The sequence below is a fragment of the Pongo abelii genome, chromosome X, assembly GCF_028885655.2.
Source record: "Pongo abelii isolate AG06213 chromosome X, NHGRI_mPonAbe1-v2.0_pri, whole genome shotgun sequence".
Classification (NCBI taxonomy): Eukaryota; Metazoa; Chordata; class Mammalia; order Primates; family Hominidae; genus Pongo; species Pongo abelii.
Window position 1 is genome coordinate 155,246,462 of NC_072008.2, and position 25,019 is coordinate 155,271,480.

Genomic DNA, 25,019 nt, shown 5'->3' on the forward strand with positions numbered 1-25,019 from the left:
AAGTATGGCCATGCTACTATATGACTGTATTTGTGGTGTTCTGGCTGTGAACAGTGTACTCTGTGAGTGTGTGTGTGTGTGTGTGTGTGTAAGAGAGGGAGGGGGAGGGGAGAGAGAGAGAGAGATACAGAGATACCGAGACAAATAGAAATTCTGTGCATTACTGATTGGCACACCACTGCCCTCACCTATGGATGTGCCTGTTCCAATCCCATATGCTCTGTTGTGTTCCTCTGTGAAGAGAGTAGTGCAGTGGTACTTGTGATAATTCGTCAGAAAAGTGGAAGAACCTGGCCTCTTATATCCTCATTTGCCCTCTTCTTCTCCCCTCTGTATCGTCTCACCTCTCCTGCCCAACCATTCTTACCTCGCTAATATTTCTTCTCCCAGCCCTCACTTGGAGCAGAATCACAGCATGAGCTCAGGTTCTTAAAGACAGCAATTAGGTTCACCTTCAAGCCTCTGAGCCACGAGCCTGCCTGGTAACGTGGAGAAAACTTTATAGTGAGTGAGAGCATCCCTATGACCAGGCATGTCCCAGAATCCCCGAGCCTAGCCTTCAGAATCCTCTGGGCATAGACATGGACTCGAGGGTCATTAAGTCTTAGTAAGTCTTTATTCCTCTTTACTGCATCTGCAGAGAAACAACGTGCTAGATACAACTCCTTAGCTCAGGGGAGCAGAAGTGTTATGAAATGAAGGGAAGGGAACTATCCTGAAGAGGGAGGAATCTGTTTGGGGGATGATGTTAATTCAGCTTCCCTCGGGAGCCATGAAAACATTGATTTTGTACCATTAAGTCTTCACAGTGTGAGCATGAAACTGTTCTCAGCAACTTTTCTGTTTTAATATATTTGCGTAAATCCTGATGTAGTTTCACAACTGTTACAATTGAGGCTTCAAAAGATGAAGGAGAAGACATCTAAAATAGACAAATTAGACTCTGTGGCACAACTCTGTTTATTGGCAGTGTGCATGCCTGCAGATAATGGCAGCAACTATCTTCCAACCCAGCAAGATTCTCCTTCTCAGTCTATAACTAATGGTGAACAGATACAGTATTTGGAGAGAGGCTTGCGTGTGTTTCAGCTCTTTTGGCAGAAGGTGAAGAAAATTCCACATTTTTTTTCTGATAAAACATATTATATTGTCCCTTCCAGCCAGAGCAGAAGTAGTGTTTCCTGAGAGGCTCCCTTCCTGAATGATGATAGGGTAGACCTGATAATACTACCAGGACATGCTACAGAGCCTGGTTTTCCTGACTATAGTTAGAAATAGACTGAGGGAAAATTCAGTACATTAGACAATTAGTTGGTATTTTTTGCCTCCTAGTTCAGACTATTTTGAGTTGTTAGCACAGAAATAGTAATGCTGTCTGTGGTCCAAGAGACATTCTGGTTTGATCTGCCATGTTCTTGTGTTCATTACTTCTCTTTTGATTAACGAGAAAGTAACTCCCTAGCTTCCTGTTTCTCCCTCATTGTATCCATCTTCCTTATTGTATCCACATTTATCTTCCCAAATCAAGTCTGACTCTATCCAGTTTCTGCTTAAAATTCCTTCCCTTGAACCCTACATTCTCCATTGTATACTACAGACTTTATGTAATAAAGGGCAAACACCATTGTTGCCAAGGACATTGTTGCCAAGTCCTTCACTCAATATTCAATCACACATATATATGATTCAGGGCTAAATATGAAGCCTTAGTCCACTTTATATATATATATATTCATATGAGAAAAATATATATATTCATATGTGTGCATATATATAAATACATATATTTATATATATATCCATATGTATGTAATCCTTTTAGATATATGTGAAATACTCCTGTGTGTGTATTAAAATATAGAATACCAGACCTTAAAATGACCATAGAGTTTTTACTCCAGCTTTCTAATTTTCTCAATAAGAAAACTGAGATACAAAGTGGTCAGTTAGTATTTAGTATATAAATAAAAATGTAGTCTCATCACCCAGAGTATAATGTGTTCCAAAGGGATAGGAAGCCTTATCACACTAGTAGGTTAATGATAAAGATATTTTATCAGTATTTCCTGCCAATTAGGTTTTTGAATACGTAATTGAGTACCTACTATGTACTAATAATACACTTCCCATGTCTTCTGGTTATGCATGGTAGGGAGAAAACCTCTATTAGGCATTGATGGTCTCTAACTAAAAGATACATGTCATTTTGTGAGGTGTGCCCCCTTAGCATCAGGGGCAAGAGGGCTCAGATTGGTTAGGGGAAAGAAAATTGAATTTTCAAACCCACAAACCCCAGGGGAACAGAGTGACCAAGTGCCACTTACATTGGGCCTCCTGACTGGGGAAAAATAAACACCTCAATGCAATATTGAAGTGCTTGCCTGGCATCTCCATATTTACTCCACTTAGAGAATGATTAGTGTCAACAGATGACTTTGTGGGTGAAACATGCTTCTTCACCAAAGACAGTACATTTTTCATTAAGTTACAATAAACCAAACCTTAGTTATAAAGGAAATTTCCAATTGACAAATGGATCTTGCCAAAGGATTTTCTATCCAGCAACATAGCCAGAGTGAAGGGAGCAAGCCTTGTGGAATGCAGGCACTTCTGAATGCTGTTATCACATCATCTTTGGGCTGGATGCTCACAAAACTCTGGCTGCCATGGTAGTGAAATGCACATTCAGGTACAAGTAGTACCTGCTATTCAGTGGCTGTTCAACTGGCTGTGGCAGGGTCTTGAATGGCAGTGTGAGTGAAATTGATATTTACTCAATGAGCAATGGGAAGCCATGAAGGATTATGACAATGAGAGCAATGTGATCAAAGTGGAGCCTCAGGAAGATTCATCTTGAAGTAGAACATAAAATAGATTTAGAATAGGGAGACCAGTAGAGAAGTGAGGTGGCAGTGGCCATAGTCCTGGTGAAAGGCAATACAAATCAAGTTAGCAGTAGTTGCAGGAAGAGTGAGGAAGGCACAGGTAGCTACAAGCCTTCTTCCAGAAAGTGGGATGGGAAATTCACCCTGTGAATGCTGCTCCAGACTCCCTCCTCTTCGGAGTGTAAACAAGAGCCTTACATTCAGTTGCAGGGTGAATTTAGATGCACATCAGCCCGGAGCTCAGCTCTTCCTCCAGAGGCTTATTTTTTCCCTCCATACAGAGCTTAGTGTCCTCTGGCACATTTTCATGCCCAGAGCATAATGTCCAGGCCTATGAGTTTGCCTAGTCGTTCTTGATTCATTTATCTCATCAATGTTTAAGTAACTATTAAGTGCAAGACATAGTTCTATCCACTGAGAACAAATTTTCCCCAAACTCTGCCTGTCAAAAGTATATTCCCTCCCCTGTTACGTATAGCAAAGACCTATTTCATTGATTATTAGAAAAGAATGAATAAAGTTAAAATATGGAAAGCCCAGTGATCTAAAGACAGGTAACATGTTTTTGCTTCCTAGAGGTTCAAGGTTCAAATACGAGATGTTTCCATGCACGTTTTCAGGCATCCATAATAGTGGTTAGTGTTTTCCTAAAGATTATAATCCCTGTATGACAAGTCAGAAATTCAGGCATCCAGGTGTTGCAAAATCTTGAGTGCCATTTTGTCCTCTTAATCTGCCACCCTTGGCTATGTGTGCTTAATGCCAGCTGGGGTTTAGCCTACAGGATACATTGTCTTTTGCCATATTACTCATTCCAGTGAAACTTATTTAAATGCTGTAATTAAGCAATTCATTTTTATATTTAAGCAAGTGCTGTCAGTATATGTCTCTTCAATTGTTTTAGCCAATTCTGTCGGCATTGATTTTAGGCCATCTGAATACCCTAATGATGAGTTCATTTGTTAATAGAAGAGTTTCTCTTCTGAACTTAGGCAATCAATGCAATTTACCAATACATGCTGCTAGATTAGGGTATAGCTGTGCCTCACAGAACAATCATGTGAAAAAAAATTAAATCCAAAACAAAACAAAGAAACACAAAACCAATGCAATTAATTGTTTTTCTGTCTTTTTCCATGTTGTTGAATACCCAGTTATTTGAAATTATCTGAATGATTGGCTTTTCCCTTTTGATTAAGAAATGTAAAAACCCAGTTTGGATATATCTGCTGGTAGAATGAAAGGAAAATGCATATGAAATGGAAATGTAAAAGGCATATAGAGCAATACTAACAAAATCACATTTTATGCTTGACTGACAGTATTATTATTGATTATGGAAAAAACCAATACCTGAGTCCATTGCCACAATATCTCTAGGCCATCCAAATGTTCACTTTGACGGTCTCAACATACAGGAAACACATTGCATTAGCTTTGTTTTCTGTAAAAGGAGGGGGATAATGTCATAAGTCTGACTGTTCAGAGCATGCTTCTTATAACCCCCAAAAGATTCTCTACATTTTCCATAAATATATATTTCTAGTCCAATAGATGTGTATATTTATATGTATATTTATACATATTTATACACGTCTATTGGACTAGAATAGCAATTAATGGAGTATAATCTCTGAGACAGAATTACCTTGCTAAAGAATTTTGAAGAAGTGTTATCATTATATAGAAAATGGCTGGCAAGTTTTCTAAGCACCTTTTATGTCATATTTTATCCTTAAGGAAATATAATATCATGTATGCCATGTGGATGGGACTCAAGAGACAACAACTGTCTTTCTTTCCTTCTTTCTTTCTACCTATTTTTTTGTAATAGTGCTATATTATATGGTTTATGTAATTCAACATGGTTCCTGGGTTACTTGAGCTTTAGTGCAGCACAAGGATTCTCTATATAAAAGAAAGACAAGGTTCTTATTTTCAGGAACATAGGTTTAGCGAGTGAGCAAATCTGAGCCTGTCTGTAGCCACATCATCCCTCCAAAGGAAATAAATTTGCTGATAATGAGAGAGGAGTCACCTCAGAAATGCTCCTTGGAATCAGAGAAGTTCCTTCTTCCTTGCATTTAATTTCTCAAGATACCCCATGACAGAGGTGGCCCATGTAGAAAAGGAGCTTCAGGTCTTCCCCATCCTCAGGGTCCAATGTTAATAAAAAAGTAAAGAGTCCATCTGATGGAGTGAAGTGTGGAGGGAGGGGCTACTAAAGGAGAGATCAACTGGAAAATACGGAATCATCCTAGGCTTCCTTGGAAACACAGAGAAAGAGAGAGAAAAGAGAGAAAGAAAAATAGAGAGAAAGAGAGGTCCGTAGAATCTAAACATATCAAAGTCTTCTGTGAATAGCACTTTCCAGACAGAAGCATTCTATTCACTCCAGAACCACTACTGATATGGAGAGCAGAAGATAATGGTTCCTATAATCCTCATTGGAATAACTATGTAGGTTTCATACCACAACGTGGCCTCTACTCAGTAAGCCCATAAAGTATCTGGCTGTAAAAATCTATGCATGAACACCTGTGTAGAAAGCAGTCACAATCAAGGTGCACCGCATTTACATATCATGTTGCAGCTTCCAGAGCACTGTTGTCAATGTTGGCTACTCACAACCACCCTTGCTGTAGAAAAGGCAGGAATTATTATCTTCATTTTCAAAATGAAGAAACTGATGCTCAAAGGTGTTTAGTACTTGCCAATAGGGTAAGAGGCAAATCTGGGACTAGAATCCAGGTTTTTAACATTTCTGGCACAGCACTATCTCCACTCTAGCCTATTACCTCTCATCACACCATACTGGAGTACATTCTCTAACATTTTAATTTCTTTTATTGTTTTTTTCTTATACTAGAGCTTCCTCAATTGTGAGATAAGTATCATGATAGGGAACCATGGCACAAAATAAGGAGAATATAGGTTTTTAAAGGCATATAGACATTATAAATTAAAGCAGCATAACTGTTAACTCTCCAGCCTCCATTTTCCAATCAGTTTAAATTACTTTAATGTATGTTTTTAAACTTAAAATTAGCTGCAATCCCAATATGTAACTGTCTTGATGTTTGGTGAATTGTGCTATGTCATTTCCTTTTAATTTTCCTCCTTTTGCAGTGTGTCTCACATTCTGGCATGTGTATCTGGAACTTGGGATGGTCTTCTTATGTCCCATCATTTCAAAAGAGAAATTCTCCCTTTGTGTATCTTGTAGAATAATTCACATATCATTTGCACATAAATAATTCACTTAAAATTTTTTCCTCAAAGTCTCTTAATGTAATAATTCCTCACAGCATGCCTAAAACAACATCAAATTACAGTGAAAACAAAGTAACACATTGTGAGCTTTTTCTCATATGGCAAGGTTCTCTGCCATCATTTACTCTACCATCATTTACTTGCCATCATTTACTTGAGAGATTCAAGGTGATGAGCACACAAGAGGATGACATGAGGACATCTGACTAGAGCTGTTGGGACATCAGAATGATCGCAAGTTAATTTCCAAAGAAAAGAGAACCTCTCAGCATAGACATTTTCAATCAATAGCCAGGCAACCCAGAAAAAATAATTTGAAGGAAGTTATTTTCCTATGTTGGCTCTATAAAAAGATGTATGTTTCAAAGAAACTGGCCTCAAACATGATCACGTTCCTCCTGATCAGAGAAAAATAACTGGGTATAATTGACAGTTCCAAAGCATAGAACAGAGAGGGTATTTTCAAAAAACATGCCTCCGAATCAAAGGGAGGATAAGCAATGTCACTTTGATTTTTCCCTCTTCCTGTCTCCTGCCAGTGGCAAGCTCATCCTATCACATCCAACATGCTTTAAAAGGAAACCACTTGAACACAGCACCCATTACTTTGTGATAACCTAAGTCTTCTAGAACAGACTTATCTGGATTCTAAGGGATTGAAAAAAGTGGATTCACATGATTTCCACAGTGACATGTCTTCAGCCTACTACTACATCTTATTGCAAACCAGCCAGGCTTGGGAGAGAAAAGGGTTTTTTTTTTAAAAAGGCAGATGTGAGTGTGCATGTATGTACAGACTGGGTCCTGCTGCTGTAGGAAAGGTGCATGGCAGTCCCCACTTCTTGCCAGCACAGCTTCTCCCTTTGTTCTTCTGACGTGGGAGAATCTGCAGGATGAGTGAGGTTCGCATCCTCTGTACATGGACTGCAAATGGACAGCAAATGGACAAGTTTTCATATGCAAGATACATGTGACAGATGAGTTGGGCCAGCCAGACACATATTTCTTGTTTTCTCATTTTCACCTCTTACCTCATTCCTTAGCTTTTTTCCTATTCTAGCACTTGCCAAAATTCAACCTCAGGCACAGATGGTGAGAAAATGATTTTTGCCTACCAAGCCAAAGTGCCCAAATATTAATGGTTATTTATCTAGAAACAGAACTTGAGACTTAATAAATGGAAGCATGGATTTCCAGCACTAACATCTAAACTTTGGAAGTGTTTTATTCAGTTATTATGCATAGAGGTCTTCAGTATGTTGAATATCACCTGTCACCCAGAATGTCAAGTCCAGAGTTAGATTATATGTTGTCTCTGCTAAAAGTGGTTGCCTCTGTATTCTAATTTACAGCAGTATTCTCTTCTCTGTAGCCCTTACCCACCTCCAAGATGCACAAATTTAAAGGTCCCCAAACAGATACTTTTTTAAAAGATCTGAACAACCCTGAGGTTGTCAAATGGCTGCTTCAATGCTCTTTTTATCAAACATAATGTCTATAGCCTGAAAAAGTCTACGGGAGTACAAGTTTGGTTCTGATTACATAATTATGCTACAGAAATATGAAAAAAAAATCATCACTAAAACCCTCCAGGTGCTTAAACAGTTTGATAGACTGTAGCCATTCTGCCATCAGCACCCCCAGCTGTGTTGCTTAGCAACATTTTAATTCCAGAAGAATCGAAGGAGATGAAATCCCTGTGGAGAAGGAAACAGAAATAAGAGGGCTGTTGACAGATGATCTGAGTTGTTTCTTCTAATATACTGTGAAGATCACTAGCTCTTTTCATGAATGATAAATGGACTGTACACAGATCAATGGGTTCAGCACTAAACTGGAACCAGTCTCCATGTCTAAGGCAATGCAGGATGAGAGGCCCAGAGATTTCCTCATTTCTATGATTTGGTGTATATTTTCTTAAAGCTTCCACAGGAGGAAATTGATCTGAGTGTTCAGTCATTCCTTGCCTTTCTGTGGTGTCGGCTAATAAAAATGATTTTAGAAGTGGACACTCGACTTTCTATCATGGTGGAGGTATGGCCAGATGTCAGTAGTAGTGCTAGGGTGAGCAGTTCCCTACCACAAATCTAAAAATCCAGGATATGCCTATGACCATTCCATCTGCATCTGTTTCCCCAACCTGTCATTACAACCCAAGCAGGTCCAAACACGGTAAGATTAGACTGAAAGGTGGGAAGAGAGGGACCCTAGTTGTGCACCCAGAAGTCCACTTTTATGGTCCCTGATGAACTTTCTAGGCAGCCCTCACAATGCCCACCTGTATTAGAAAGCTGCGCTTGGACAGGTAACCATGTTTCCCAGGAGAAGAAAATTGCTTTCTGAGTCTCCAGTCTGCTTTTCTACAGCACCCTGTTTCGGTTAGCTCCTTATGTTTCTGAAGAGCATTTTATATTGCTTATTGTTTTGGTAGCTAGTTGCAATGATTATGCCTGCTAATATTGTCTAATTGCATTTTTTCTTCTGTTTACAGGCTGTTGAAAAGGCAAAACCTAGGAATAATCCTGTGAAGTAAGTTATTATTTTTATTAGTTGCAAATGTTAATTTTAATGGACTTGAATGCATGTGAAAAATAAGGTCATAAAAGAGACCTTGGATTTTGAGTTAATCTCTATTCATGACAATTTAAAGACAAAAACAAAACAAGCCAAAAAAGTCCTCCAATGAGCAGGGACTGGCTTATATTTTTCCCTGTGCTCCTGATGAAGAAATGCCCCAAGTTGTACCCAGTTTACATAAATTAATATGTGCAATCCATGAATAGCTGCCAAATACTATTATAATCATATTCAATACATAGTACTTCAAGCCTTTGGGTTTTGCACATGCTAAAAAGATTACATTTTTAATTGCAAACCTTGGACCTATGACAGAGACATAAATGACTGAAAGTGTGCCAAGTGATTTCCAGCCACGTGGGGAGGTTTGGCACCTTGGCATCAAGGCCTCAATACTCTGTTAATGAAAAGCTCATAAAATATACTTAACTAAAGGCTTTTCTTTTTTGTTTTAGCTAACAGAAAGCAATTCCCAAGGCATTTTATGAGATACTCTTAAATCATAAACAAGCTACACAGACCTCCTTTAAATATAGTACATCTTAGACATCCTGTCTCTTCCAGAAGGGAGACTTTCAAATTAAGAAGGATGGCTGTTTTGTCATTTGGTTTGTAACATCTGATTGCAGTGTTACAATGCATGCTAGTCCTGCCAGCTCTGTGGCTGAGGGAGGACTTTCTCTATTTGCTGGGTTATTATAGGTCTGGTAATATCACATCTCGAGGAACTATGTGTTAATTTATTTCGGCTGACTTCCATTATAGTTGGTACCAAATACAGAAATGGAGAGTACATAGACTTTTAAGTTTCTGGGAGAATGGATCAGCTAATGCCAATGACAAGAAATGTTTTTGTTTTGTATAATAAAATAACTGAATTTCCAGGGCACCAGGGTAGCATTTAGCATACCATTAAATCCAAGCCCTAGTACGTTTTTCCAAAAGGTGTTGTGTACTTTGCTTTTAAGTTTCATTTTTCTTAGGCCAAAGAATATTCCCTATCAGGCTCTGTAACATCTAGAGGGGCATCCGTAGTCTGGAGATATATTATGTTGTAGTCTTACGGAAGTATTTGTAGTAGCTGAGGTTTTGTCAGGTCGTGCAGTTGGGAGTTGAAATCTTCTCTGCAGCCTGATTTCTTTTCCGTCTGAATGCCCTAAAGGCTCCTCCACTGTGAGCCTGTGGCTGGCAAGCTCAGAGAATTAGAGGATGGCGCTAATGAGGCCAGGGTCAGGGCTTTTGTCCCTGGGTGGGCGATTAGTGATCTTCTTTCCTGCAGTTCAACTGCACTCCTCCCTCTAGTCCGGCTGCATGCAGATGTGTGCCCCAGGTCACAAGGAGTGGGGCTACAGCTGGAGGAATGTAAATCAAGGCCCTCAATGGCAAATGTCTCCAAGCTCCAGCCCTCCCAATAGGAAGTGATTCCCAAGTTGCATTTTTGCATGCATAGAATAGCCCATTGGCAGTGTTTGGGGTTGCATTTAATTCTATTCTAATGGCCTAGAAGCAGGACCTGTTTTCTCTTTGCTCCTTGTAAGAATTTGACCCTACAGTAATTGTATTTTTATGAGTTCTTATTAATTCACAGTGCAGTTTTGAGGAATGTTATAAAAAGAAGGAACGGAAACTAGAAGAGTCAAAGGATTATTGAGCTTTGTGCTTTAAATATATTTGAAAATCCGCTTAGTAATAAACCTAAGTCATAACCAACCGGGAGGTGTTTAGAATTGTCTTCTAATTAAATAAGATACTGTTCTCAGGATGAGTTTGGGTTCATGATACCAGACTCAGCACTTGAAGAAGGAGACTTCCTCAAGACCTCAGCTCAGAAACAAAAACTCTACAGCAGGGTTCAGTTGCTCTGCCTGACAGGAGAACAGAGTCAAAGTTTTTAAAAAGTTTTATATATAATGGTCCTTTTGCCATTTCTGATGACATCGAAGGCATCCCTCCTGAGGAAATCTCAACTGCACAACCCTACTATGCCCCCAATTCAGCAGGAAGCAGTTAGAGCAGTCGTTGGCCAACCTCCCCAACAGCACTTGGGTTTTCCCGTTGAGAGGGGGACTGAGAGACAGGACTAGCTGGATATCCCAGGCCGACTAAGAATTCCTAAGCCTAGCTGGGGAAGGTGACCACACCCTCCTTTAAACACGGGGCTTGTGACTCAGCTCACACCCGACCAATCAGGTAGTAAAGAGAGCTCACTAAAATACCAATTAGGCTAAAAACAGGAGGTAAAGAAATAATCAAATCATCTATCGCCTGAGAGCACAGGAGGAGGGACAATGATCGGGATATAAACCCAGGCATTCAAGCCAGATCAGGTAACCCTCTTTGGGTCCCCTCCCACTGTATGGGAGCTCTGTTTTCACTCTATTAAATCTTGCAACTGTACACTCTTCTGGTCCGTATTTGTCCCGGCTCAAGCTGAGCTTTTGCTCGCCATCCACCACTGCTGAATGCCGCCATTGCAGACCCGCCCTTGACTTCCACCCCTCTGGATCCGGCAGGGCGTCCGCTGCGCTCCTGATCCAGCGAGGTGCCCATTGCCACTCCCAATCGGGCTAAAGGCTTGCCATTGTTCCTGCACAGCTAAGTGCCTGGGTTCATCCTAATCAGGCTGAACACTGGTCGCTGGGTTCCACGGTTCTCTTCCATGACCCACAGCTTCTAATAGAGCTATAACACTCACCACATGGCCCAAGGTTCCATTCGTTGGAATCCATGAGGCCAAGAACCCCAGGTCAGAGAACAAAAGGCCCGCCCCATCTTGGGAGTGGCCGCCACCATCTTGGGAGCTTGAAGAACAAAGATCCCCCCGGTAACACTAGACAATTTCAGTTACACACAATGCACTGGAACCCCAAATAGAGTAAAGGTTCAATACATGTTTTCTGAATGAATAAGTAAACAAATTGGACATATCCCAGAAAACAGGGATTCTTCCAGGAAAATAGGTTTCCTCCAGGAACCTAGCCTGCAGGCTTGATAAGGCTGGTGGCTCTCTTCTAGTAGAGTGTCACCATCATGTTAAAAGAGCATGTGTATCATAACTAACCAAGTGGTCCAGTCCTATCGGGTGAAATTCACCCCTGATATTTCATGTAGGTTCTTTTCTATTTTCCCTAAGTGTCAGCCGGTCTGAGAAATAAAGGGACAGAGTACAAAAGAGAGAAATTTTAAAGCTGGGTGTCCAGGGAAGACATCACATGTCGGCAGGTTCCGTGATGCCCCCCGAGCCTTAAAACCAGCAAGTTTTTATGAGTGATTTTGAAAAGGGGAGGGAGTGTACGAATAGGGTGTGGGTCACAGAGATCACGTGCTTCACAAGGTAATAAGATATCACAAGGCAAATGGAGGCAGGGCAAGATCACAGGACCACAGGACCAGGGCAAAATTAAAATTGCTAATGAAGTTTCGGGCACGCATCATCATTGATGACATCTTATCAGGAGACAGGGTTTGAGAGCAGACAACCAGTCTGACCAAAATTTATTAGGCGGGAATTTCCTCGTCCTAATAAGCCTGGGAGCGCTATGGGAGACCAGGGCTTATTTCATCCCACAGCTGTGACCGTAAAAGACAGCTGCCCCCAAAGTGGCCATTTCAGAGGCCTCCCCTCAGGGACGCATTCTCTTTCTCAGGGATGTTCCTTGCTGAGAAAAAGAATTCAGTGATATTTCTCCCATTTGCTTTTGAAAGCAGAGAAATATGGCTCTGTTCCTCCCGGCTCACCAGCGGTCAGAGTTTAAGGTTATCTCTCTTGTTCCCTGAACATTGCTGTTATCCTGTTCTTTTTTCACGGTGCCCAGATTTCATATTGTTCAAACACACATGCTCTACAAACAATTTGTACAGTTAACACAATCATCACTGGGTCCTGAGGCAACATACATCCTCCTCAGCTTGTGAAGATGATGGGATTAAGAGATTAAAGTAAAGACAGGCATAGGAAATCACAGGGGTATTGATTGGGGAAGTGATAAGTGTCCATGAAATCTTCACAATTTATATTCAGAGATTGCAGTAAAGACAGGCGTAAGAAATTATAAAAGTATTAATTTGGGGAACGAATAAATGTCCATGAAATCTTCACAATTTATGTTCTTCTGCCATGGCTCCAGCAGGTCCCTCCATTCAGGGTCCCTGACTTCCCGCAACACAGTCCCTGTTATTCGTGACTCATGCCACATGTAAAAATGTTCCTCCATTGCTCTGGTTCTTTCTAGCTGTTCTGTTTCTGACCAGTTCCTTGTTTGATCTCGTATCAAGAAATAACATTTGATTGTCTTTTTGAGCATACAATGAAAATTGTGTACAGTTTTACTGGAAAACAGAGGCCCAGCGGCATCATTTACAACTCAAGTATGAACACAAATTGGTAAATATGAACATGTGTGTGGTTTCATATAGCCCTTTGGCGTAGAGTTTGGCAAATGGTTGAAAAAAATCAAAAGAAGAACATATCTTGACATGTGAAAATTACATGAAATTCAAATTTCAGTAAGCATAAATAAAGTTTTATTGGAACACAGCCACACTCATTCATTTCCATATTGTCTGTGGCTGCTTTTGTGCTACAATGGCAGAGTTGAGTAGTTGTGACATAAAATGTATGTAGCCTACAAAGCTGTACATTTTTACCATCTGGCCCCTTATAGAAAGTTTGTGGACTCCTGCTCTAGTTGGTGAGGTAGAAAAAAGCATTAAGCTTTTTTGTGATGCTGAAGGTTAAACTATCAATCCTTTCTCCTTTGGCCTTTAAAACAATGAGTTTTACTGAGCCCTTATTGTGTGTTTAGGACTTTCTAGGGTTGATGTGCCACTTAATTCTCATTCAGAGCAAACAGATTCGCTCTTCACTCACTACCTTTGAAAATCATATGGATATGAGATCCATTGACGGGGCATTGATGCCTCAGAAACAAGTGAACACATAGAACACATATCTAGGGCATACTGCTAGTCTTCCAAATTGTGTGTAGATGGATTTATTGCAAAGGGCATATTAATTTTCTACAATTCTGTCACTTCCACATCTAACTAAGGCTAAATTAGCTTTCAGTTATGATGATGGTAAATAAACTTATTAGTGTATGGCTAATAAGTTTCTAAAAGTTTTGCCTCCCTCTCCCTATTTCTTAACCACTCTTTCAATTTATTTTTAGTACTTTCATGGTTGTAAGCTGCTTCTTTCATTGCCATAGGGAGACTGTGATATACAGTAATTATGCTCCATATAAAAAAGAAATTAAATATATGCCTAGTGAATGTAAGCACATAATGTACCTGGATACACTAATGCCATTTCCTTGAAACATTAAATATTACCTCTGAGGGTAAGACTCAAACATGAGTGTTCTTAAGATCACTGATCAGGACAAGAGAAACCTGGTCTATTTCTCACTATATTGGAACCATACTGTTATCAGAGCTTGATTAGTATGTTCAAATTATGGCTCTTTAATGTGTCAGAAAGACTTTCACTTGTATTTTAATGCTCTGCAGCAGTCATCTCCAAGATTTCATTGTGACAGCAAGGCCTGAGAGATGTACAGATTTCTTCCACCATATGTGACTTATCACATACATTTTTTTCAAAAGCACATTTCTGTTATTAAGACATATGTGATAGTACATTTCTGAAAATGTGAATTGCTTTTGGCTAAAAGCCATGCACTAATAAGTTGAGTTGAATCTAACCAAGGTTGACATCTGTTACCAAAAGAGAGGGAGAAAGAAACCGAGAGAGAGAGAGCATGCACACACTGTTGTCAAGCATAAAATTCTTCCCTGCTTTTACACTTTAACAACATTAAACAATGTGATGGTTGTCTTTCACAATTCAGGATCAGAATCCACTCTGCATAGGAAATTACAGGTTTTTTAGGATCTGATTCATCATAGATATGGTGCTTTCATTAGTGAAAATGACAAATAGCCTCAAAAATTTTCCTGACTACGATATTTGCACTTTATTCATTTATTCATCTGATGAATATTTATTTAGGTTCTACAACATTCTGGGAACTGTGATAGGTGCTGACGGAATTAAAAGTAAATCTGACACAGGTCCTACCCTTGAGGAGTTTAGAGTCCAGCAGAAAAGATAAAATCGGTTTGTAAAAAATTAAATACAAGATACATGGGGAGAGGAATGTTTGTTAAGTGGGGAACAGATAAAGTACAGGGAGGCTCTAAGAACAAAAAATGCTTCTAGTTTACACTGTCAAAGATGGAAGGGACAATGGGGGAGGAGAAAACATTTGCACCAGGATTTTAAGGACTGCCGGTTTGCGACACTGGTGCTGAGGTATGGCAAGGGAAAGCAAGGAGCCCAGGATGCCTGATGGGGTGCAGGCAGTGAAAGACCAGGTTGGAAACCAAGGCTGAGTAGAAATGGTAGCTTAGGGCCCTCAGAGCTCACCCAGATGAAAGAGATTCACATGGTAGAGTCAAATGGCACTAAAGAGCTCTTCACTTGGTACTGAATGTGAATTATCAATCAGTCCCCTAATTATTAAACACAAAGGGTTGATAGACCTGGGTTCTAGTCTTGAATCTGATATTAGTTTGTAGTATGAAATTGCATGCGTCATCTCCTTGTTATAGGCCTCAGCTAGATTATTTATATGGACATTCCACTTCTTTAAAAAAGCCAAAGCCTGGAAGTCTGTTTTATGATTATACTCATTTTAGAACAATATTAGCCCTGTTAGTTCGATGTAGATTCATGCATGCACATAAATTATATATATATGTGTGTGTGTGTGTGTGTGTTTATGTGTGTATAATGCATCTGTGTTTAACTCCACACACACACGTGCACACACACATAATGCCTTTCCCCACCATTTTCACCTTTTACATTTGTGGAATAAAGGACAAGAAGCCACATCATTAGAGTTTAAAAAAGATATCTTAGGTAGAAAATAAGTGTGGCTCCAAAGACACTTGGTAAAGCCTTTGAAATGGCCCCCTAGGACCAAAGGTAATTTTGCATTTGGAGTCCATATCTCTTGTGATGTTCTTGTATACATGCACATCATAGACATGCAGAATGTCAGTCAGTTAAGTCACCATTCTGAATGATAAGGCAGTGGAATCTGATTTGTGCTCTGCCAAACAAGTTGTGTGGGATTTTTCTCCTTGAGAATAAAAGGCTCCAGCACCAAGAAGTTTTGGCATCTTCTATCATATCCCTTCCCTGGAGCATAACTGTGCACATTCACATAATGTAGGCTCAAAGAAGGAGTTCTGTTTAGCTTTGTCTTACCTAAGGATTCCCAAATGTGTTTGACCAGAGGATATCTTTGTCTGGCAGGGCAAATGTTTCATGAAACACAGAATCGAGTGTTGTTGCTAACAATAAAGTGGCTTCCTTCCATTTAGAAATGTTTAATTCCACATTTGTTGGCAAGGTCACAGACAAAAGGGACACTTGTACACTGCTGGTGGGAGTATAAATTAGTTCAGCCGTTGTGGATAGTAATGTGGCAAATCCTCAAAGAACTTAAAACAGAATTACTATTTGGCCCAACAATCCCATTTTTGGGTATATACCCAAAGGAATATAAATCATTCTACCATAGAGACATATGCACGTGTATGTTCATTGCAGCACTATTGACAATAGCAAATACATGGAATCAACCTAAATCCCCATCCACGGAAGACTGGGTAAAGAAAATATGGTGTATATACACCATGGAATACTATGCAGCCATAAAAATGAATGAAATTGTGTAGTTTGCAACATGGACAGAGCTGGAGGCCATTATCCTAAGCAAAGTAATGCGGAACAGAAAACCAAATACTGCATTACTTTTTAAAATTTTACTTTAAGTTCTGGTATACATGTGCAGAACATGCAGGTTTGTTACATAGGTATACGTGTGCTGTGGTCATTTGCTGCATATATTGACCCGTCCTCTAGGTTCCCTCCCCTAGCCCTCCACCCCCCATCAGGCCCTGGTGTGTGTGTTCCCCTCCCTGTGTCCATGTGTTCTCATTGTTCAACTCCCACTTATGAGTGAGAACATAAATACTGCATATTTTTAGTGGGAGCTAAACAATGAGAACAATGGACACTACGAAAGGAACAACAGACAACTGGGCCTATTTCAGGGTGGAGGGTGGGAAGAGGGAGAGGATTAGAAATAAATACCTACCAGATACTATGCTTATTACCTGAGTGATGAAATAATCTGTAAATCCAACCCCCATTACATGCAGTTTACCTATATAACAAACCTGCACATGTACCCCTGAACCTAAAATAAAAGTTTTCTAAAAAAAAAAAAAAATGAATTGACTATAAATGCTTAGATTTATTTCTGGATTCTCTATTCTGTGCCATTCTTCTGTGTGACTCCTATGTGTCTTTTACAGTGTGACACTGTAAGTTGTTTTTATGGATTGTAAATGCCCTGAGACACAGTCCTCAATGAAGGTATAGGAAATTTGGGGTGGGTCCCACTGAGTGAGAAACATGAAGCTAAGTAGTCCCCAGTGGGCTTCATCAGATCAGTGGGCAAAATGCCCAGTCCACTCATTTCAAGATAATGAGGCACCCTCAACAATGTACTTCCTACATCCTCACCAAACCTCTAGTCAATCTCTAACTGGCTCTCGCCAATTTAAGGACAATTAATGGAAAGATACCAATAACATCTCTCTCTAAATAGCTGCATAAAATAAATTGGGCTCTTCATGTTGTTTAGATAGACACAATTGGATGCAACAGCAATCATCCTCACAGCTAAAGAAATTTGCACAAATGTCTGAACACCTTCCTTTTCATTGGTATTTGGATTTGTACCATCTAGGCAATCTCAGATGAGAAAACTGAGACCCAAAGAGCAAACTGCCCAGAACCCCAAGTTTTCAGGAACTCTTCAGTTTTTACCAACTCCCTCTCAGGACACACATGTCCACTTTCAATGCCTAGAAATGTGTTATTGGTTTTTTCAGTTGTATTATGTAACTTTATTTAACAATTTATTTTCTTAGAACATGACACCAAATGTGTCAAAAGTTAATGAATCATCAGATTTGCAGGTTCTTTAACAATTGTGCCAACTTCAATTATATTACATTTATAACTGTAAGGATAAGTTTCTTCAAAACTTCAAACACATTAGTTGCCAAATTACCATCACTCATCTTTCCAAAAGTTTTATGAGAACCTTTTCTCTTTAGGTGTTAAATTAATACCCTAATAACCACAGGGATAAAATAGAAACAGAAAGCACTCATTTATTGGTGAATCTGATGGACCTCAACTAAGCCAGCAAATGTAGAATTAAACCATTTTAAAGGGAACTAAACCATGTTATTTTTAGTATCAACATTCATAAAATACTGCCTGGTCCACGTGTTAGTTTCTAACTCTGTCCTTCTTAGTGTTTGCTGTTTAGACAAGAATGGACAATGCTGTTTAATCTGCCCACACAAGTCAGCTCAGTTTTGGGTATATAAGAGTTACACCTAGAATTTTATTTCAATATTGCCATGTAGTGATCTTTCAGTAAACTGTCAAAAATTTAGAGTCACATAGCTCACCTGCTAGAATTCAAGCAAGCCACACATTTGCTCTTTTAACAAACAATAATGATGTCCCTACTATGTGCCAGACACAGTTGATAGAGATTAGTTAAATAAGATCCCTACTGTGAGAGTCCCCACACACTGGTAGGGAAAGACAAAGCCATTACACTACAGAATAGGTCATTTGTGTGATTGAAGCACGTGTAGCATTCTATGGGGCAGAGATGAAGGAGGGAGCAACTGCTGAGAGTGAGCTCTCCCTATCTCAGCAGGAGTCCCCCAGTGAACAGTGGGGAGAGGCCTTTCAAGAGAGCAGAACAACACTTTCAAAAGGCACTAAGAGAAGAAAGCAGATGCTGTGTTGTGAGCAATGTCTGGTACTTAGAGGCAGCTGGGGCGGGGGGTGGCATTTTTCACAGTAGCGGAAAATACCAAGTGTGTGAGTTGCAGAATAGAAAAGAAAGGAAAGAGTTGTTGCATGTGCCAGTATACCTAAAGCATCACACTGCCAAATATTAATACTTGGGCCCTACTTTTGGTATTAGGAGGAGAGCAGTGCAGTGTGGGTGAAACTAACAAAATGCTGGAAAGGATTCTTTTATTCTAGAAAATTAAAGGTTAGAGTTAGGGAGAGACTATAAGGTGCTCTTTTTAAACTGTTTGCAAATAAATAGACACATCAAATCCTTTCTGATTATATCTAGCTAATCCTTCTCTGTGGACTTTTATGTAAATCTCAGCTCGTATAGCGTTCCTGTAAGCATTCAGCTGTTCCCTTCTGGCTTCATGAACCCTTGATTATTTCTTGCATTTTTCAAAATGTTTCTTTCATACGGTTCCTTTCACATTACACAAATGTCTAGGCTACACTAAGATATAGTATTTTAGGCACGACACAAAACACTATTATTTTAGCTTCAGTTTCTGAATTCACTTCACAGACATAAAATTTCTTTCTGAATGTATTTTTGTCAGCCCAAAACATAAGCACAGTAGGGCTATTTTTATTTCTAGGGAAATGATGCATGCCCCCATGGTGACTATACACAGGGGTCCAAACAGTAAATCAGTCCTCTGTCGACCGCAGAATGCATTCAGAGTCAAGAGCCTGAGGTAGTAAGTTATTATTCAGTTGACTACTAGTTTGGGGGGACTGAAAACTACAGAAATGACTCATTTTGGCCAGAGACTCAAATAGGAAACAAATAGTATCTGCTTTCTTAAAGCTTTTGCCTAAATCAACAGGAGTTAACTAGAGAGCCGCCATTGAAAAAAAAAAAAAAAAGTAAATCTTTCTTCCACAGGAAAATGTTTTTATTTGTAGAATTTACAGCATAGGGGTATATTACATGTCATTATAATCCAGTTTTTATATGCACATGTGTTTATATACTCTATATCAGCATACTCTCATGCACCATGGTAATTTAAATCCAAGACAGAATTGTTCCCCTTGTTGGGGCAGGCAGAGGCAGCCATAACTAAAAGAAGGTCTCAAATCTTTTTCTCAATTCTTATTCCTTTTCCAATTTGTTTACTGTCTTCTGCACCTCTCAGCACCATACTGTCACAACAAGTGGGTCCCACGTACTTTGGGAAAGCATTTCAGAAAACTGTTGTAGCTTATATTCCTCCATGGAAGCCTGGCAAAGGGAGCTCAGGGCAGCCAAAGAGCTCATTCGTACTCATTCATGTTTGCATTATCAAACGCTGCAGTGTGGTTGCTGGGGATCTGCTAATAATAGCATCTACATCTAAAATCACAACTTATTCATCTCTCTCACGAGCTGGAGATGTGTGTAACTTCCAACACTGGCTAGGTGAAAGTTTAACTTGACTCATACCATGTTGCAAGGGTTTAATAGCAAATTAGACATGTTAGAAAACTTGCTTTAAATATATATGTGGGTGTGTATATACACTCTCTACATACACATTGTACACTCACATATAATTTAAGCTTCACCTATTTCCAAACAGGGAATAATTGAAACAAGATTGTAGAGGAGAATGTTTAAAGAAAACAGAAGAATCTATTTCCAAATACTACAGAAACATCTGTTTACATATGTGATGGAACTAGAAAAAGCTATGTGTTTTTAAAATCAACACCCAAATAAGGGCCGCCCTACAATGACACAGCAGAGCACAGCTGTGCCCTTCCTGCAATGATGCTGTTGTGGTGCACAGCCCGTTGGGAGATCCCCTTGGAGAGTGCAGTCAAACCATGTATGAGGTTCTTCTCCTGGTCTTAGTGATGGGTAATAGACTTTTGAATGTGGTTTTAACTTTTTTTTTTTTTTTTTTTTTTGAGACGGAGTCTTGCTCTGTCGCCCAGGTTGGAGTGCAGTGGCGCGATCTTGGCTCACTGCAAGCTCTGCCTCCCGGGTTCACGCCATTCTCCTGCCTCAGCCTCCCGAGTAGCTGGGACTACAGGTGCCCGCCACCATGCCCGGCTAATTTTTTGTATTTTTGGTAGAGACGGGGTTTCACTGGATTAGCCAGGATGGTCTCGATCTCCTGACCTCGTGATCTGCCCACCTCAGCCTCCCAAAGTGCTGGGATCACAGGCTTGAGCCACCATGCCCGGCCGGTTTTAACTTTTAAAAACTAATCTAAGATGGTGATTCGGAGCCATGGATGTTGAAAAACAGTTGTAAATAAAAGCAGTTAATGTGGTTCAAAATAAGAATGATTTCCTCTTGCACATAGTGAATGCCTTGAAGAGGAATTTTACAAGGCTTTGAGCAGGAATAACAATATTGGACCACCGCTGTGCACAAAATAGCATACAACCTATACACGCTCACTCTCTTTACCCTACTTTATTTTTTCTCTTAAGTACTCATCATTCTCTCTCTCTCACTCTGTCCCTTTCTCTCTCTCTCTCTCCATGTTTTCAAGTGTCACCTCCCACAAGAATGTAAGGTCCATACAAGTGGGAATGTTGTTTTAGTCACTGCTGTAACCCTAGCATCTCAAATAGTAGCTATCATATAACAACAGCTCAGTATCTTGAACGAGTAAGTACAAGCATCTAAGGATATGACTTTAAAGTTCAACCATCCTAGTTTAGTTTGAGTATGCGTTTAGTCTTAGAATAAGTATGATTTTGTGCTGCCCTTTGGAAATCATACTGAACTAATTATTAACTATTGGGTAAATTATTTGCTTTTGTTGGAAGGGAATAGAGTTTTATTTTATAATAATCTATATTCCATATTAGCTTTATTCTGAGCCATCATAAAGCTAGTTTTACTGTTATTAATAGAGCTAGAATTTGACCCTCCAAGTGATTCTTCTGGTGTATATCCACCTTCATACTTTTGATTCATTCCCTCTACAAATTGAAAAGAGGAGGCACAGGAGTGAAGAGATGTCGGCCTCCCTATGAATGGGGGTTAGTGCATGGGTAGTTATATTTGATGTATGTCATTAGGCATTTTCAAGAATGATAGAAGTCAAATTTTCATAACATGGGACAAGGAAACAAAAACATCATGAAGTTAACAGTTGAAAACACATGCAATTTTCTATTTTTGAAAGTCATCTTGATCCTCAGAAATCTGCAGGATTGGACACACAACAGCCAATTTCAGAACCCACACACTTGTCCTCTTCTTAGGAGTTATGGCGTCTGAGATGCATCTGATACTTCCCTTTTGTCCTTCCTGCGATACTCCACTATCACAGGACTAAAAAGCATTCAGCAGCTTTCCCCATTGGCCAATAGTTGGAAAAGTTGGATGGCTCCAAAGCTCTAAGGGAGCTGCCCTTAAGCAAGGCTTGACTCACTGTCACGGACATTTCTAGCCACAGGGTCTAGGCAATACCTCTGCAAAGTGGTTAAACTAAACAAGCTTTCTTTAATTTTATATTCTTCTCATGAATATGTAAGTCATTAAATCCTTTGGTCACATCTCAGTGATGGGGTAAAAATATCCCTCACTTAATATTGAAGTGTACAAAACAAACAAACAAACAAACAAAACCCAAGACCGTGTTACAGGAAATAACATTGCTACAAGGTTAATTTTGCCTCATACAGCATTTCCTAGAATTGAATTGCCTGATCTCCTCCCTCGGGGGTTGCTCCAATGCTTGCAATAACCAAGGCTGATTTTATTGGAAAATCACCTCTAGATGAAGAACATACTCCAGAGGAGATTTTGTATGGGACAAACTGGTTTCTGGTGCCAGTGGCATGTTATCCAGCTTAGCACTCTTTGAGTTCCCAATCTTTCTGTTCATTCAGGCAGCACATTCATTAGCAACCCTTAAAACACGGTAGAATAACTAGACATATCAGGGAATTTACTTTAAATCGTTTCCAAGACTTATTGGCTAGCAGGCCAGTATTCAAATTGTAGCTCTTAACATGCACATTGAATGTTTTACTAGTAGTGGTGAGACTCGCGGTAGTTTTTATTTCAAATGCTTAACAGTTAACTCTTTAACATAATATAGGACACTCAAAGATCTTGAGTAATTGGGAAGAATTATGGAGGGTAGATTGATAGGAGAGAGTATGATGATACTGAGTAGTGACGATCTCATGTTACCTTTGTAGGCACAGCTTATCGAACAGGCATTTCCTGTTAGTTGGCTTTTTTAATTATAAAGAGAATCCATAGTTATCTTGACAGCACAGCATAGCACAACTCACCCGGAGACACAAATTCGGAAATATACCCTAACTTCCAAACTTCAAGTGGAAATGGAGAATATTATAAATGGAATACATTGAGCCTCCAGGGGGAAGGAAAGGGAGGAGGAAATTGATAGAGAAGCCACACATCAGCGAACTCTGGTGACCTTGGGATGACATTAATTCTAGAGGCTAGAGGACAGATACTCAAAAGCTGATTTGATTCAAGATGGGATAGTTGGAGAAAAATCCAGAAAGGATAGTTTTATGAACAAGAGAGGGAAACAGCATATATCAAAGTACAGACTGCATCTGATCCTCGAGCTTCTTAGGCAAAACCTACAATAAGAAGGAGAGAAACAAACCCCCTGTTGTCTTCCTTTTGAAAGTCTCTCTGCCTGGGCCACTCACCAAAGCACAAGAAAACTTGTTCAGAGACAATGTACCTAATGCCTACTTCTAGATTTGTAATAATTCAGACATTAATGTAAAAGGCCAAAATGTCTGTCTATGCTGACTGGTTGGTACCTTCCTTTTATGAATTTTGTGTCCAGATTACTATTATTTACTCTAACTGAGAGAGGGAAAGTAAAACAATTCCCAAGATTCAGCACTGACACAGAGCTTTTTAACTACTGATATAAGTGGCATATGGCTTAATACTTGGGTTTTCAGCAATCAAAAAGCAACCCTGTGCAATATCACCGTAGCTCAGTTCCCAGTGGGCATAAGAGATGATTAGATATATTGAGTTCTTTGTGTCATTCAAAGAATAAAGAATCTCATACACATTGGTGTTAGCTTCCTCTCACTTCATTTCAATTTTCAATCACCAGTGTCATCACTTGTAACAGTTTCTTCATAATGAAACCTCATGTCGAATTGGATTTGTCTTTCAAGTGAAAGCATATTGGGAAGCCTTCTGAAACCTGATCCTTGAAATAATTTTTACTGCTATAAAATTTTTACATATATATATAAATATATAATTTATTTATTTCAAATTCCCCAAAGAAGAATAATATAGAAAATGGATAATAAAAACAAAATTATGACATTTGAAAAAAGTTATAGGTTCACTTTTCATATTTGACAAGTCTGGGGGAAGAAGTGCTCTGGTTAATCCAAATAATTTGGTTAATAGAGCTACCACATATAGAGAGAATGATTTTCAAGGAATTAGAAGGCTATATACCCTTAATAAAAAAAAAAGAAAAAGAAACAATGTGATCCATAATATAATCTTTTCTAATTCAGAAAGACCATATAAGACTATCACTGTGAATAGTTCTCATTGTGCCATTTGCACAGAAATTCTGATTACTCAAAAGTTCTAGGTGTTTGGACACAATCATGCTCAGTCTCATTTTCCAGAATATCAAATTATGTTCTTGGATTTGGTAGTTTGGTGTTAAATCACGCCTTTGCTCTATGTGGCTTCCTACCACCTCAACAAAACTATAGTTAATCACACAGTGATGTAAAAAAAAAACATATGGTAGTGTCTGCACAAATTCTACAGTGTCCAGGTTAAGTCAAGCATTGCCTAGACATTTTGTCTCCTACTTTCCCAACATGAAGATAGTTGAATTGGGATAGTTTTTCTATAGATTATAGATTATTGAGAGTAGAACTCCCCCAAGGCTTTTTAGTAGTATAGATGACTGAAATCCAGACATATTGATCCTTGTAACCTTTGGAGTGACAAGGAGTAGGAGCCCTGAAACCTCTTGACTGCAAGCCATCATGTTAGTTTATCCTGACATACTATTCCAATTCTTTCCTTTGTGGGCCAAGATTTGTAAAAGGTTAGGAATTACTATCCTAGGGATTTAGGTGTTGTATATCCATGTTCATTTTTTCAAAATTAAAATTCTATAAAGCAAGGTAAACTACTCAGATGGTAAAAGCTTTAAAGTCGTGGTTCTCCCTTCAGCCAATTTGATGAACTAAATAAGCATTTCTTAAAGTATTGTTCATGAATGGTGTTTTGAGGGATGTCAGTAGGTATTGTGAAAGACAAAAATGTGTATGTCTTTGGGGTGTGTGTGTCAGAGTGTGTGTGTGTGTGTGCGCGTGTATGT

General features: G+C 39.3%; 1 protein-coding gene across 6 annotated transcripts in view; it reads left to right on the forward strand.

Moving 5' to 3' along the window:
• AFF2 (ALF transcription elongation factor 2) overlaps window positions 1-25,019 on the forward strand; it is a 498,044-nt gene that overhangs the window by 400,435 nt on the left and 72,590 nt on the right. For all 6 annotated transcript variants that reach the window (XM_009235348.4, XM_002832215.4, XM_002832217.4 and 3 more), the window contains one exon: window positions 8,650-8,687. In XM_009235348.4, coding sequence (XP_009233623.1) covers window positions 8,650-8,687 — 38 coding nt within the window. The remainder of the gene's footprint in view (window positions 1-8,649; window positions 8,688-25,019) is intronic.